At 56.1% G+C, this 17,201-nt stretch overlaps 1 protein-coding gene across 3 annotated transcripts in view; it reads right to left on the reverse strand.

The window, feature by feature from the left end:
* Spns2 (spinster homolog 2 (Drosophila)) overlaps nt 1-17,201 on the reverse strand; it is a gene marked incomplete at its 5' end in the record, with an annotated part of 36,319 nt that extends 19,118 nt beyond the window's left edge. For all 3 annotated transcript variants that reach the window (XM_013522148.1, XM_005399685.2, XM_013522149.1), the window contains 2 exon segments: nt 2,966-3,031; nt 16,956-17,201. In XM_013522148.1, the coding sequence (XP_013377602.1) occupies nt 2,966-3,031; nt 16,956-17,201 (312 nt within the window).

Here is a 17,201-nt window from a genome sequence, read left to right on the forward strand (position 1 = left end):
GCCCGGCTGTCACCATCTGGCTTTGAATCTGGCTCCCAGTCCAATTTTTGATGTCAGCTCTTTGCTTCTGGCACCTGAGAATGTCCCTGTTAGCTTTAGCTTTCCAGCTCAGCTATGTAATTTAAATGTTTTCTTCCCATATTTTCTAGTGTGGGAGCAGGAGGAAGGGTTTCCTCACAACCACTGAATCTGACAAACTGACCAGAAGTCCTTTCTCCTGAACAAACTCTAACTCATTCTTCAAAACCCCATTCAAATCCCCCCTCTTTAGGGAAGCTTTCACCTGCCTCAAGGCATAACTATGAACACACCTTATACCATTCATCTGCCAAACCTCCCACACTCCTCCCCACTCAATGCCTGAGTGGTGACTGGATGATCCATTTTTGTTCCTATAGATAAGGATCACTCTATCTGATGACGGACTGAGTCTAGCACAGGGACTGCCGAGCAGCAGGATCAGTAGCAGCTACCCCTTTAGATGTGGGCGATGCAGGTTCCCAATATGGCCAAACGTATGAGCTGTAATTTTGCCATGAGCTGTCACAGAGGCTGAGCTGTGGCTCCTGCAGGCAAACCAGGGGCCGGGGCTGAGCTGGCAGCAAGGTGCAAGAGGGGTGCTGAAGTGTGCCTTTCCCAAGCCAGTTATGCCCTGGTCCCAAGGAAACAGCAAGGCAGGCCCAAGCCTGGCCCTCAGGCATCCCACACCCTGTCTCCTGGCCCAGCAGCCCCTGGTGCCCACAAATAAGCGGGCAGCCTGCTCCCACCTTGACCCTTTGATCTGGGCAAGCACCGACACCAGGCTGGCGCCCTCCACCCAGCTCCGACCTTATCGCGCCTGGGGAAGAGACAGGTGCCTGGGGCCCAGGCCAATTAGGTGACTTGCCTAGTTGCCCACTGAGTCACATCCTGGTCTAGCTGGACTGGCTTCTCGGCTCAGATGACTGAAGGGGTAAGGATGCTGGGGAGAGAGGCCCCAGCCGTGCCAGAGGTGGGTGGTGGGCTAAGGACTCATGGGCTAAGGACTCATCAGATTGCAAGTGCTAGGGACTCTTACCATGTCCCAGAGACATCCACTTGGGGACACTGAGATTCCAAACACTCAAGCCCCCTCCTGTCCCCCAGCAGAGGCCTCTTCTGGGTTCCTATCCCAGGCTGATGCTCTTTTTCTGTGAGGCCTTAAGCAAGCTGTTTTCCTCTCCGAACCTCTCTCTCTCATCTGGCCAGTGAAGCTGGCAAAGGAGCCTACAGGACTACTGAAGGACTTGAATGGGATGATTCCTATGGGTGAATTATCCACTTCTAACCAGCTCATCCAGGATAAATAAGGACTCTGACTTCTCTCGCTCGAGCTGAGAAGCCAGCCTGGAACATAACTGCAGGAGGGACTGGGGTGCTGACCCTCACACCTGCCTTGGGACCATGGCCCCATCCTCTCCCTGGAGACTGTGTGGCCTTGACCATGTGCTGGGAGGGTTCACTGGAGAAGGCTCAGGGTAACAGCCTCCCTCTAGATCAGACAGCAAGGCCGGGACCAGAGGGGGTGAGGCTTGGGCCAGGTCTCCAGTGACTCAGGGGCCACACGGGGCAGGAGGTGGGCAGCAAGGCTCTCCCCTGCCCTTCCCTCAGCAGCTTGGCAGCCCGCTGCCTCCCACGCTGGCATCTGGCATGGACCCCACCTTCTCAGCAAGTGCTGGTCACTGAGGGTGCAGAGCCCGGGGCGATGCAGAGCAGGCTGACTTACTCTAGCCCAGCCAAGGAGGCCCAGGAAGGGACGGGGAGGGGTTTAGACTCGTGATCTTGGTGGAGGTGATGCCCACAGGGCAAGACCTGGCCACCCATGGGGGACACGGGACCATACCTCCTTGCCCTACCTTAGTAAGTCTCGCTCATTTGGACTGAGCCCTGGAGACTTCACATCCCCTCTCTCTGAGCCCAAAAGAACCCACCAAGGATCTAAAGTAAGTGGCCAGACTGAGTGGATCTGGCATTCTCTGAGCTCAAGGAGGCATTGTACATACCGGAATGCCACCTAAACAGGTCAGGCAAGTTCTTGGACAGAGGAGCTCCCTCTACCCCGCCCTCCCAGGACAGCCCCGGGAAGGGAAAAGGGTCCACAGACTGGAATGCAGGCCACATCCCTTCTCCTACACATTGAACCGGGCCTCACACCAGAGGGACTCCAGGGCCAGGAGCCCACAGACAGGCAGCACCAGGCTGGAGTCCAACAGCAAGATAGGGGCCAAGTCAGGACCAGACTTCCTGCCCCAGGCTCTGGAGTATGGCACTGGGCTGAGGCTCCACCCCGGCCGGAGAGAGCCTGTTGAGCACAGCCAGTGAGAAGGCCAGAGGGGCCAGGGCAGGGACAAGGGGGACATGGCCTTTCCCCAGAGGGAGAGGCTGACAAGCTGGGGTAATTGCTTAGTGGCCTCCCGCATGGCAGCCCGTAGCAGCCCAGTGAGGCTCAGGCCCTGGGACCCAGGGAAAAGGAGGCCCAAGTATAGCCCAGGACCCAGGTTCTCAGGCCCTCGCTTTGTCTCCAAGAGGTGATTCCTAGGACTGGTGGCAAGGGAAAGAGAGAAGGGTGCAGCGTGAGATGGAAACGGTCACTGAGGTTCTGCTGGCATCACCCAGCATACTGGTGGAAGGAATTGCCTTCACCAGGTTCAAGAAGGGATGCACATCACTGGGTCCCCATGAGGACCAAGAACCCAAAGAAGTGTGCCGTCAGTGGGCAAGAGCCCTTTGCCTGCACCCCATTTGTCTCCCATAGCCCCTCAGAGCAGGTGGTACATGTTTTGTAGAGGCTCAGAAAGGTCCCATTTGTGGGCAGTAATGTAGGGCCTGGATGCAAAGCCCTGGCTCATCCCAGGAGTGAGGACTGGGGAGAGACCCGGGGAGAATGACAGGAGGACCGGAGGAACCAGCACCCAGGCCAGTGGCTAAGAGGGGAGGTGAGCCTCACCTGACTGCAGCAAGCCGGCACCCCGGTCCTTGACCCCAAAGTGCTGTTGAATGTCCAGAAGGACGCCTGGAGGGGGAGACAGAGAGTGCTTACTGTGATGTCTGACACCTGGGTGCCCCATCGCCCCACCCCACCTAGGTGACCCCCAGTTCCAGCCCCGTCCTCCTTCCCACCTTTCAGAGCCCAGTCCAGCCCAGCTCCAGCCAGGCTGGCCAGCCCACCTCGGACCTTAAGGGCAGGGCTTCCCTCCACCCTCCCTGGGGCAGAGGACAGGATCCCACCCCTCAGTCACTGCCGTGGCCTGAGGTAGTGAGATGGGCAGGGCTCCCCTGTGCTTGCTTGGGGGATGGCAGTCACACCTCCCATCATGCAATGCTGGATCAGATCCTAGGGCGGGAGCAGGGGGTATGACCCCGCCCTCAGGGAGACCACAAAGCGTCCAGCCTAGAGAGCCACAGGCAGCAACTAAAAGCTACAGGGTGAGCCTTGGGCAGGCCACAGCAACACTCACAGGACTGCCCTGCACCTGTGCACAAGCACATGCCTGCACACACATGCATGCACACACGTATACGCACACACACTAACGCACTCCAGCTGCACTTCAGATTATAACCAGTACCACCAGTTTGCAGAAGTAGGAGCCAGGGTAGAGAGAGAAGCAGGCAGGGCTCCAGGGCTCCTTTCTTAGACACAGGGAGTCCTGGAGGCGGTGCCTGCTCTCAAACCTGGCTACTTCTGCTCTCCCGTTAGGGCCCCGCCTGGCAAGGGGGCAACTGGAATACCTAGAACCACCACAGCCGCCAACGGACAGAGCCATGGTGGGATCTGGGAGCCCAGTGGGATCCTGGACCCCTCCCACCTCCCGTAACCAGGCCTCCTGAGTTAGCGCACCCACAGCCCCCAGAGGCCCCAACTTGGCTTATCTCTGAGAACAGCAGGACAGGCCACGGCCCCCTCCCCCACACCTGCACCGTGAAGGGGCAGGGGAGGAAGGAGGGTAAAATAGCACCCTGCCTTGGGGAGCCCCACACAACAACACGAGGCCTTTGGGGGACTCCCAGAGCTCTTCATGATGATAGTGACAATGACAGCATTGAAAATGATGGAGTTTACACCACTGGGCACTAAATTTCTTGTTTAACATCACAAAACTCAATGAGGCTGTTGCTGTTCTCCCGCGTGACAGATGAGGAAACTGAGGCGTGGGAAGTTAAGGCCTGTGCACAGAGTCACACAACAGGGAAACAGGAGAAAGCAGATCTCTGAGCGTTGTCTGAGGGTCTGGTCTGGTAGCTGGGAGCACCCAGGGTGTGGCGAGATGGGATGTCACTGTCCCTCTCAAAACGCAGCCCAGCTGGGATGCTGAGCAACTTCCTGGGCTGCAGGGTCAGATTCAGCTGGTGTCCCAAAGTCCCAAAGAAACTAGCGTCCTCCTTGTCAGAGCCCTGAGTGGGTTTGCCCTGGTCATAATGAGAGGCTGCGTGAGGGCCAGCTAATGTCTTAATAACAAAGACTGAATGGAAGCCGGGGGCCAGTCCTGGGCTTGGGGATGGCAGGGCCACCAAGTGGGACCCCACACACACATCGCCCAACCCAGCCTCAGGAGTGCAGAGGCCCACTGGGACCTCTGGGCAGCAAGGACTGGGGAGCTATCCACACTCCCCTCCTACCCATAAGACCCCTCGCCTCTCCTGAGCCAGAGCCTCAGCTCCCCGCATCTTCTCTTTCCTATAACTGCACCTTGGTTCCCCAGTGCCCCAGCCATCACCGGGCTACCGGCTGTAAGTCCAGCCCTGCCAACCTGGCGCTCCAGCCTCAGTTCTCGGGTACTACTTCTCCACCACACACCCTGGTCACCCCGCCAACCCCACACACTTCCTCTTCTGTTCTGGCTCCAGCTGGCTGCCACTCCTTCAAGACCAGCTCAGATGCCTTCCTCTCCTGGGAAGCCCTCCGTGGTTCCTCCCCTCCTGCCATCTGCAGTAACTTCATGCTCCACTCCCTCCCATCACTACTGATTTCAGCACTTGCCCCAAAGTCAAGTAAGGATTAGATAATTCTATAGGATTAGATATTCTATAGGGACATAGAAATGAACTTCTGGAACCCACAGGGACCCACCACGGCAGGTAGCTAAGAGATACTAACTATTGCTTCCTACCAAGTTTTAGGTTCTGTGAGCCTTTGCAGATGATCTGTCTGTCTGACTCTATCTCTCTGTAGGTCTGTCTTTTCCTTTGTTTTTTTTGAGACTGGTTTCAGGCTGGTTTTGAACTCATTATGTAGCCCAGGCTAGCCTCAAACTCACAGTCATCTTCCTGCCTCAGCCTCCTCAGCGCTGGGATTAACAGGCATGCACCACCACACCTGGCTTGATGAGTGGCATTTATATCCCTGTTAAATGCATTACTATTTGTGATTTTTGCATATGAAGGAATCAAGGGGCAGGCCATGGTTGGCGCACACCTGTAATCCCAGCACTCAGCAGGCTGAGGCAGGAGGATCTCTGTGAATTCGAGCCAAGCCTGACCTACATAGTGAGTTCAAGGCCAGCCTAATTACACAGTGAGATCCTGTCTCAAAAAAAAAAAAAAAAAAAAAAAGGAAGGAATCAAGACCCTAAGAAAGGTGTGTCCAATGCTTCATTCATAGGCCGCATGTAGCCCGGGGCAGCTAGTAATTTGGTCCCACAAAATAGTAATTTTTAACATTGTGATGTGATTTTTAGTGATTTTTTTCATGACCCATTTGCACTGTACTTGAGCAAGGACTACACAGGTGACAGTGGAACGCTGTGCAGGGAGGGCAAAGGGCTAACTCCACCTCTCACACCTGCCACAATCAAAACTCACACGTATCAGATGCCGCGTGGACTCCCGCAGCTCCGTGAGTAAAACACACCCATTACGGATAGCAGTAGTCCAGCCTACCTACACGTGTGTGCCTGTGAAGACAGGCGTGTACTGAGATATGTGAGTTTTCTCATTTAATAATTAAATGTGAGCTTCTTGGGTTATTTCATAAAATAATTTAATAAGTAAAATACGACAAAGGAAGTTTTGCTAATTATATACATTACATTATACATTTTATAGGGAACCTAAGACAATTCCTCCCTACCCAACGCGACTCACACAAACCAAGGGGTTGGACATTCATACTCGGCACTCAGGAGGCTGAGGCAGGAGGACTGCCTTATGTTCCAGGCCATCCTGGGCTACAGAGTGAGTTCAAGGCCAGCCTGAACTACACAACGAGACCCTGTCTCAAAAAACAAAACAAACGTAAAAAGATGTAAGTAATGCCATTTGTCACACAGCACATTAGGGTGGTTTTTTTAATTTGGGTTTTTTTGTTTTTTTGGTTTTCTTTGAGACAGTCTTGCCATGTAGTTCGGGCTGTCCTCGAACTCACGGAAATCCTCCTTCTGAGTGCTGGGAATACTGGTGTGTGCCACCACACCTGACTAGCACATTAGGTTTTGGAGGTGAGACTGGAAACCAAGTCTGAGAATATTGAGGAAAAATCCAAACTCAGTTTCTCCCACTATATACTCTCATATCACAGACCACCCCTAAGGATGAAGTGGGGTAGGAGGGGTCCAAACAAGCAATCAGTTCTGCAGAATACACCGGCTAGACACCCTCCAGTCCGACTCAGTTCTGCATTATCTACCTGAGGTAGCATCAGGTCCCGGAAGTGGAGGGCTCAGTCCCCAGACTGCCCCCTACCGCCGCAGAAACCCACACAAGCCCCAGGGTGTCTGACCTGTGCTCCTGACCAACTAGGACTAAATCAGGATCCCCCACCCGTCCTTGGCTGTGGTTAATTTGCCAGAGCAGCTCACAGAACTCAGAAACAGCGACATCCACCTGTTTATCATAAAGAAGTCCCCCAGCACAGGGACGAAGGGGATGCGCTCCACACAGTGGGGTGTGGGGGAAGAGACAGGGCGTTTCTCTCCCTTCCTGGAACCTGCAAAGGTCCCACTACCCAGAAGCCCTCCAGACCTGTTCCTTGGGGTTTTATGGAGGTTTCCTTATATGTGCATGATAGTTGAATCCTTGGCCCAGGTGATCAACTTGACCTTCAGCCCCTTGCCCCTCTCCCCTCTCAGGAGGCCGGAGATAGGACAGAAGGTACCAGCTCCCTAATCTGGTGGTCTCCCTGTGGGCAGCTCCTATGCTGAAGCTACCCAAGGGCCCATTAACATACAAAAGACACTGATGATTTTAAAGATACAAGGCTGTTCGGAGCTCAAGGCCAGCAGAGGGGAGGAAGATAAAACACGCATTTCACAATATCCACAGCAGGTTTGTTGCCCCAAACTGAGCTTGCTCTTCTGCCACGCTGCCTCCTCCTGGCTTGCTCTTGCCCCCCAGCACACACCAGCCCAAGGGACTCTTTGTGCGCTCCTGCTTCTTCTTGTGGCACACATCAAGCACAGCCTTCCAATTGGTCACTTCCCCATTCAGTGAGTTAAAGGCCAAGCATTTGCCTCTGCCTCCAGGGAGAATCCCCTGATTCCTGCTACCACAGAGAGCTCCTCGGAAGGAGGAAAAATATTTCTCATACCCATATGAACACCCAGGGTCCCCAGACTTCCTGAGCCAGGATAGAAGCTCTGGGTTCCTTCTACCACCTGCCCACTGCCTTGGGTCCAATCCTCATGCTCAAGCAGGAGGCCAGGCAGCAAGGCCTTCTCAGGCCTTCTCCGGGTTTCCTTGCTGGGCTTGTTTTCCCTCTTCCAGGCCTAGAAGGAGCCGTGGCTGCAGGAGGGCGAGATCCCACTGGCCGCTGGCACGGGACGCGTGTGTCACAGCAGTTCGGCCGGTCGCCTCACATTTTCCTCTGGGCTCCAGCCTGGCTTGGGCCCATGTACCCCCTCCCTGCTTTACCACAACCTTATTTTTAGCCTCTTTCCTGGAGGCTGAGGTTTGGTGGGTCACAGGATGGGCCTCCCGCCCAGGAACAGCTTCCCGCAGCTCAGGCCAAGCCAGGTCCCCGCCCCGCTAACCTGGGGGCTCCCAGGCCAGGGCAGCCCCCCGCTGAACCACAAGGCAAGCCTCTCCAGGCAGCCCCTCCAAATCCACACCCAGAAAGGCTCTCAGCAGCAGGAGTCTCCTCCTCCAAAGACACACTGTAGAGCAACAGGACCCCTGAATTTTCTCATCCACACGCTCCAGGTACTGGTGGCCTCCACAGGCCGCGCTTGCAGAGATGTTGTACTACTTGCTCCCTGGCTTGGCTGGCCTGGGCTTCCAGACTCTCCCTGGCTTCTGGCTCCCATGCGGCAGCCCACACATGTGCTCACACCTCACTCATCCCAGCTGTGAGGACAGCCCTGACCTGTCCCTCGGCCAGCGCTCCTTCCCACGCCCTCTTCCCAGTGGAGGCTCTTGCAAGAAAGAGTTCTTTCCCCTGGGCCTCTGTGTCTTCACCTGCCTCATTGCCCTGAAGCAGCTCCCTCTGATGGCTCATCCCTCAGACCCACTCACCCCTCCGTTTCCCAGCTTCCCAGACCCTTGGTCCACTGCTCCCTGCTAGTTCCCCTTCCCTGAGCAGCAGTACTGCCACACCCAGGCCAGGCACCTGGGTGAGTTGTGACCCCCTCCTTCCCTCCCTCAGCCCCAGCAACAGGCCCCAGACATTCTCCTTGCCACCTGTCTCTCCCTGGGCTGCCTTCCTGCCTCAGGCCTCTGCCGGCTCATTTGCATCCTCCTGCCCCTGGATCTGTTAGGCCCTTAGCAATCTCCAACTAGGTCTTAGGTTCTGGCCTGGGGCCCTGAGATACCAGGGCAGTTTCTGGACTCAAGGAGCTAACGCCGTGGCCCAGTGAGCGTCATCTCTGGCCATGCCTCGAAATCAACCATGACTTCCTCAAGATCCACTGGCCTGTGGCTCTGGTTCAGTAATACTATTAACAACAGGAGCAGCAGCATACACAGTAGTGTGGACTGAGTGCTTACTGTGGGCCAGACTGTTCTGAGAATGTCAGCTCACTGAGTATGGCTGCCAGTAACACTTGGCTTCCCACTGCTGCCTGAATAGGGCCCTGATTCCTAGTACTTGGGGCCTCCATGATCTGGTCTAACTCAGCCATATCCCCCCCTTACACACACACACACACACACACACACACACACATACACACACACAACCCTAAACTCCAGGCGAAGGGGAGTACCACTAGCTGTGACCCTTTACCTTCCTTCCGAGAAACCGGAGAGACGAGAAAGATCAGTGGCCAGGCATGGTGGTGCACGCCTGTAATCCTAGCATGCAGGAGGATCACCACAAGTTCAAGACCAGCCTGGGCTACATAGTGAGTTCAAGGCCAGTCTGAACTATATAGTGAGACCCTGTCACAATAAATAAATACCTAGATAAATAAATAAATGGAAAGATGCTTGTTTGCTTGTCAAAATACAGCCTCCTAGGCTGGGCATGGTGGCGCACAACTATAATCCCAGTACCCAGGAGACCAAGGCAGGAATATCGCTGTGAGTTCAAGGCCAGCCTGGGCTACAAAGTGAGTTCAAGACCAGCCTGAACTGCATAGCAAAACCCTGTCTCAAAAACAAACAAAAAAAAATACAGCCTTCTATGCCTCCCCTACCAGATCTTCAGAATCACCCTTTCTGGAAGTGAGACCCAAGAATCTATAAATGCACTACTCTGCTCAGGGGACTAGAAGCCACTGACCTGGCCAGTGTGAGCCGCCTGTGACTTGCCCCTTGTGCCTCCAACCTTTGCCTACTGCTGTATCCCCTTCCTGGCATGTCCAAGTCTACCTGCTAAGAACCATCTCCTCTTCTAGGGCCCAGGTCCCTGGTCAGGTCCCTTACAATGCCCCTCATCCCAGGAGGATCTGGATATGGGGTCCCTGTAACCTCAAGAGACCCCAGATCTGGATACCCTTGGCCCTGACTTACCCAGCCAGCTCCCACCCCAGTAATTACAGAGGCCCAAGAGCCTGGTTCTGCTGACCTGGCTCAGGATAGTGAAGGCTGGAAACCACAGCCTGGCCCCACTAACACCCCACAGCCCAGGGACCCGGCCAAGGCAGCCCAGGACCCAGGCTCCCAAGCCTACACTCCCATACCTGGCCCTGAGTCCACAGGGCAAGGTACGGCCCACATCCTGCAGGGACAAACTGAGTGACATCACCTGCCCTTCCTCTGAGTCATGGAGGGTCCTGGATCCCAACACAGCCTGGCCACTTGTGAATCTCAGCTGGGTTAGCCTTACATGTACTAACCCCCACCCACGCCATCCTACAAATCTAGGTGATTAATGCCAGGATAGCCTATGGGTCATCCCTACAAGGCCCCTGAAGCAAGGCTGTAGGCCAGATCTTTGGCCCCTTAGGGAAACACCCCTCTCCACCCAAGAGCCCTGCTTGCAGACCCCACCAACCCTAAAAAGGTACCGCCCCAGAGCCCAGAGAGCCCCTTCCTCCCCAGCACTGCTGTATGCCCAGAATGGGCGGGGCGGCAGCCAGGCCTCTGCACTGTGGTTCCAGCCTATCATTTGGGGCCAGCTTTCCTGGAACCAGACTCAGCCTTAGCAATTTGGGGACTTTGCATAGGCACTCGTTTCCAGCCCAGTCTCCCTGGCCCCTGCTTGGCCCAGGCACTCCCCAGGACCCCAGGGGCCAGGGATAAGGTGTCCACAGTCTTATCAGGGCCTCGGGGGTGTGGCTGGGGTAGCCATAGACACAGGATAACACGAGAACACAGGAGCAGAGGGGGTGGGGAAGAGGTAAGAGACCGCAGAACGGTGAAGCTCAAGCCCACATGCCGTTGGTTTACTGCTTCAGGACTCCTATTCCCACTTCTCAGATGGAAAACTGAGATTGGGAAGGGGCTGGGACAGAGACCAAAGAATCAGGCAGAAGCTGGGCTGTGCCAGCGTCCAAATCCTAAGCCTGGTGTGGCTTCCCATCATCAGGCTTGCCAGCAACTTCCCAGAAAGAGGCTACAGCCAGAGCCCCCTTAACACCCACACTGGCTGTCTTCACATGATTGTTTGCAACAGTCATGTGCCCAAGTAACACCACCTCTGCCCAGGCCCAACCTCTTACAGTTTACAAAGCCTACTCAGGCTCCTTGCCTCCCAGAACCATCCATGCTTGACAGTGAAGGGACCGCAAAGACACACGGGACTACAGCTGGGCTACAGGGGACCCAAGCAAGGTCTCCAGTCAGGCAGAAGACTGAAAGGGAGGTAGAGGTCAGAACCCAGGCCCTAGCCTCCAATCTCTGCCTAGTGCGTTATCCCTACATACTTCTTGCTCTAATATAAATGATCCTGCCCTCAGCCATGTCCCCCAGGACCATTCGCCCACCTCCCATCCACCTAAGATAAGCAGACCCACAACAGACCAGCATTTTCTTTCACATGGCCTCACTCTGTGACCTGGGGCCAGCCCTGTGCCCTGATGGCCTTATCTGTGGAGGAGACAAGCCAAAGCCCCAACTGTGCCCTCCTGAACGCACAGAAGCACTCTGCCCAGCTTGGGGGTGGGGTGGTCCCATTGTCAAGGCTGAGGACTGGGCAGACAGGGACTTCCTCTTATTTCCTTCCTGGAGACAGGAGGCCCTGAGGCTCATTGTGCAGCCTGGGCAAAACAAAAGAGCAGCACCTGCCACAGGCAGGCAGGCCCTGGCCTCAGCGAGGAAGGCTGGTCCTTCCTCCGTCCAAACCAACCAGTGTCCTTTCCACCCAGGAGGACACGCTTTAGAGTCATGCTTTAGAGTCAGTGCCCAAGTTGGCCACTCAAGCTTGTTCCAACTTCCCGTGGAAGCCAGGGTCACAGACATGTCGGCCCCTCAAGGCTGGAGGGAGATGGTGATCCTACAGGTGCTATGGCGGCAGCACCTGTAGGCAGAACAGAGTGCAGACAGAAACCAGGAGTGAGGCGGTTTGGCGCAGAGGGTTGGGGAGGACGTCCTGCAATGAGGGCACAGCATTGCCCAGATCATCAAGGGAAACAGAGGCTGGAAACTGCAGCTCCTGGGACACAGCCGGAGCTGGGAAAGGAGGTACAGCGAAAGCTGAGGGCCAGCAGGCAAGAGCTCTTGCAACCAAGCAGCCCGTGATACCCTTGGAAGTCAGAATTTGATCACAGCAAAAAAGGGACAAAATCATCTATTGTGGATTCAGGGATCAGAGAAGGTCAAAATCTGCATGAGTCACACAGCAAAGCTGCCAACATTTGGCAAAGCGAGGCGCCCAGAAGACCCTCAGGGCCCAACAAGAAGCCCAGCCCCAGGAGGCTGAGGATGAGGCCCGTGTGCTGTTTGCCTCCCTCCTTCTTATCTCCCTTCTGTCCTCAAGATTCGTGGCCCCCACACTCCCAAGCAGAAACAAAAGCCACTTCCTTCTGTGGAGGTTTTGGGGAAGGGACTAGGAGCTCCCCGTCCCTGGGCAGCTCTGTCTAGGGCAGCCTCATTCTCAGGCCACACCCTGCCTTCCTGCACCAGAATGGGAAACTGAGGGACGGGCCTGGATCCCAGACCAGGTGAGTCTGAAGGCGCTTCCTGTAACAGATGAACGGCACAGCAGAGCAGCCGGCAAAAGTAGCAGGAAGGTACCTTGAGGAAGAAGAGAATGAACAGCCGCAGTTAGCTGGCACTGAGGACCTCAGGGCTCACTGAGGTGCAGATCTGTCTGCAAGGTGTTCTGGATGCCCCGCCCCCAGCCTTAGCCGGGGTTTCCCTACAGTGCACACGTGGCAGCTGCAGGGCAAGGCCATGCAAGGGGGCAGGGCAGGGACTGTATTTATCCTGAAGGTGACTATCCTTATCCAGAGAGAGCCACACAGCCACTAGGCCTGGGACCAGGCTGCCTATGAAAGACCGTGTACCTCAGTTTCCCCATCTGTCAGGTCTGGGCAGACTCAACTGGATGGACTAAAAATGAACCAAGAGGAGAGCGAGTGAGCCCTGACCCAGCAGCCCCCTCCTTCCCACCCAGCCAGCTGCTCAGGGGAAGCCCCCAGCCCTTAGGGCCTGTGCTGCAGGCTGGATCCCTGTGCTCATCTCTCCTTCTGGGCTTGTGTTAGCCGTTGCCATGGAGACTGGTCTCGGCTTCTTTGGCAGCAAAGGACTCCCCCAGGGCAGGGCTCTGCCTCTCCTCCCCAGACCCACCCTGCCCAGCTCCAGGTGCCCAGTGTGCCACCGGCTGGATCAAAGGGAAAGAAAATAGGTCTCAGGAAGGGAACAGGTGCCCCAGAGAAGCTGGGGAAGGATCTCAGTTCTCATAGTCATTCACCAACCATAATTAGGACCTAGGCCCGCTCCCTCTTGCTGGGCCTGGTTCCAGGAGCCAAATGCTTCCACCTACACCCTCAGTTCTGCTTCCATTTTACAGATGGAAGAATGGGAGCCCAGGGGCAGAGGAGGCTCTGCAGCAGGAAGCAGAGCAGGGAACGAGGTGGGGTGCTCAAGGCCCAAGACCAAAGGGCTTCCTTGTTTCTCTGATCTGCTGCCATAGGTGGGCTCCGAATGCAGAGTAGGTGGATGCTTGGCCAGCAAGGGCCCAGGGAGCCATGTGCCCTAAGGGAGCTCAAGCTGCCAGGGCTGAACTGAACCGAACGGTATCTGCCCAGGAGGGCTGCTAACCCATCGCACAGAGTCTCTGAGCTTCCAGGCCAGCAGCAGGGGGCATCCCACCTCCACCGAGACACCTGGGACTGGACAGCATGCTGCACTGGGGTGGACCATGTGACCTCGGGTAATGCCTTTGTTCTCTAGGCATCAAGGTCCCCATGTGCACAAGGAGAGGCAATTTCTGGGCTACCACTATTTCACCCAACTGAAGCCAGGCTCCAGAGAAAGAATGGGAGCCTAACCCTCCTCACCTGGGGCCAAGGCCGGCGGCCCTCAGGGAGTTCTCATGGGCAGGAGGAAAGGCCATAATTAACTGGATCACCGGGTGGTGCCAGGAATGCCAGGGCAGAGGCAGAAGCTACTGGAGTTCCCAGGATAGAGACCAGCCCTGGTACAGAAGGGAATGGAAGGGCTCCCAAAGGCATCTGCAGGGACAATCTGAAAGACAGTCTGAAAGGGACTGGCATCAACAGAGGAAACAGGAAGGGCATCCTGGCCAGGTGCACAGCTTGAGCCTCTGCTCAAAGGTGAAGGCAGCTGACATTTGTGGATTCTTCCCAGGGTCTGGCCTCGGCCCAGGTGCGTCTTCGGATCCACTCTCATTCATTCTGCACAGCCTGTGAGGTGGAGCTGGGGAAATTATCCCACAGAGGCCCGGGCGATGGCTGCAAGGTCACACAGCTGGTAAGCGGAGGAGCCTGGGTTCCAGCTCTGCTAGCAAAGACTGTGCCCCTCTCCACTCCGGTGACCCCCAGCTACTGTGCCACTAACATGTGCTGAGCAGGTAAATCATGCACCGGATTTCCAAGACAGTATGAAAAAGAATGCAAAATATCCCCAGAATAAATTTTATATCGGTTACATCTTGAAACACGTTAGATACATTAAGTTAAATAAAATACATTCATACATTGCACACATTTCTTTTACTTTTTTTTTTCTATTACTTTTTAAAATCTGACTGGACTGGCAGAAAGTTTGAAATTAAGATGTGGCTTGTATTATAGTCCCTTTAGACACAGCTGGTCTATACCATGAGAAAAGAAAAACGTACAAGACAGATGTAAAGAAGAAGGGTGAGAACTCTCCTGTCCTTTGACGAGGGTCACTGGGGCCAGACTGCGAGGTTCTCAAGGGCCAGGTGGGCACAAACATCAAAGGTGACTGAGCAGCAGAGTGTCTGCCCCCCTGCCTCAGTCCCAGGCAACAGGTGGACCAAGGCCCCGGCACAAGACGTGTGCAGCCATAGCAGTTATTACGAACATAGTTAACTACTGCTCAAAACTGAACTTGGGGGCAGGGGGAGGGAAGTTCACTATAAAGAGAGAGGGAGTCAGGCTTATCCGGAGAGGAAATCGGTGTGTTGTGTGTTGGGGGTGGGGCGGCACAGCAGGTCCCCCCCTGGGCCAAGGCAGGGAGGGATGCACAGTCCACTCAGTGTTTGCCCAGGATTTTCCAGGCCTTCCTCCCTGCTGCTCCACACCTCTCTTAGCCACCACTCCTCACCTCTGCCACCATGACGAATTCACCAGAAATGTGCTCTGTCGTTTCCCCATTCTGACAGCCTGGCCCTGCCTCCAGTTAGGGGAACCAGACTTTCCCAATCCCACCCTCTCCCTGCTGCCCCTGGCAAAGTCAGTTCTCTGAAGAACATCAGAGGGGGTGGTCTGGGGCTGGAAAAAAACAAGCTGAAAAGTGTTACAGTGCCAGCAGAGGCACCCTCATTCCCTAGCTGAGAGAGGGTGGAAACCTCTCCCCAGGCAGACTTACTGGTAGATCCGACACCAGCTTTTGCTGCCCAACTTCTGGCACATCATGGGCAAGGGCCCTCCGAGGGCCTTAGTTCTCCCATCAGAAGCCTGCTTTGCACGGACTGCAGGTCCTGGTGTTCTCTGACTTCTCCCCGCACCTAAGCTCCCAGGTTTCAGGCAGCACAGCACACGCATGACAGGGCTGATAAACTTGGACAGCACACGGTGCTGCTCACCATGATCAAGGTAAGAGTCTCTTGGGGACAGCCCACTCCACTGATGCCACTGCCTACTTCCAACTCCCTCCAGTGGACGATGAGGAGACGTGGGTTCTTCAAGCAGGAACGGGGCAGTAGGGAAGCCTCTGCCCTTCCATCAGAGCTCTTCCTTTCACTGGACACAAAACTCCACTCAAGAGAGCAGGAGACTGTGGCCCAAAGAGAGGCACCCAGGTGGGCATGAGGCTTACGTCAGGTTCCCCCTCAATCATCCCAAAGCTCTCTCTGCAATCGACTGGGGGAAAACACCTCTCTCCCTCTCCCCACCCCACCCCCCAAGCAGGTTTTTGGCCAGCAAGCCAGTTACTCAGAACCGCTCTCCTCCAGACTGACCAGATTCCTTTCTTCTCAAGGCGGCATCACTCCCCGCCAGGCGCAGCTCATCCAGGGCAAGTCCCTACCTCTTGACCCTGACAAGTCAGAGAAGGGAGCCAGCAGAAGGGAATCCCAGAACCACATCCATCCCAAGAGGCCCAGAGATAGATCAACTCAAAAACAGGGAATCAGATCTAGACACAAGCTGAGACTGGCCCAAGGTCATGCACCAAACACATTTGTGGCAAATCTGGGACTAGAAACCAGTTGTTCTGTGGACTTTAATCCCATCCTTACAGTTGATTTCCAGAGATACAGAGAATAAAGCCGCCCCTCTTTAACCCCAGAGGCCTATGCCCTGCCCCAGGCCCCAAGCGCCAAAGGGCAGGGGGAGGTGTCTCCAGGCTGCTAGCCAGGGCCAGCTGCAAACCGCATCCTGGGTCCCCAGGCGCCCGCGGACCCGCCCCGCCCCTCCCTCAGCGCCCCTCAGGCCGGGGCCTTTGTCAGCCACGCGCTCACAAGCTCTCTCACACACACATATCCGCGCCGCCACGCGCGCGCACACACTCGGTTTCCCTGGCGCACACCCGCAAGGGGCGCACACACTCGCAGCACGCATGCAGGGGGGTGGAGGCGGCCAAGGAAGGAAAGAACTGATGGGCCATGGACGTAGGGACGACCTGGGTTAGAGGAAGTGGAGAGGCCCGGGAACCTGCGGCTGCGGCAAGAACGCAGAGACGCAGAGGAGACGAGAGAAGAGGACAACGGATGGGCCGTCAAGGGCTGGCGAGGACACGCCGTCTGCTCCGGGGGTGGGGACTCCTCCAACCTCTCGCCCTGGGTGGGGGCGGGGATCTGGATTGGACCCACAGAGCACGGGCACATCACTTGCCCCGTTGTGCTTGAGCAGAGGGCCCTTAGGGACGCCACTTAGGGCTTGCATATAGATGGCCTGGGACCCAAAAGCTCCCTGGGGTCCCTGGGGAGAAGGGGCCCTGTCTTCGGGCTGGGTGGGGCACTTGCTCACCTGCCACGGTGTACCTGTCCAGGTAGTTGAGCACGTTGCCCAAGCTGAGGATGGCGGCGGCTGCCCCCCGCCCGCGGGCCAGGCTGGCCGGTTTGGGCTGCTGTCCGCCGGGGCCCTTGGCAACGGCTGCGCAGCCCGGGGTTCCGGGGATGCTGGGGGGTCCGGCCGGGGCCCGCCTCACGCTGCCCGACAGCGTCTGCACCTCATCGTCTACAGCCACGACTCCAGCGCCACCCGTGCCCCGCG

This window comes from Chinchilla lanigera, unplaced genomic scaffold (assembly GCF_000276665.1).
Source record: "Chinchilla lanigera isolate Chin_1 unplaced genomic scaffold, ChiLan1.0 scaffold00066, whole genome shotgun sequence".
Taxonomy (NCBI): Eukaryota; Metazoa; Chordata; class Mammalia; order Rodentia; family Chinchillidae; genus Chinchilla; species Chinchilla lanigera.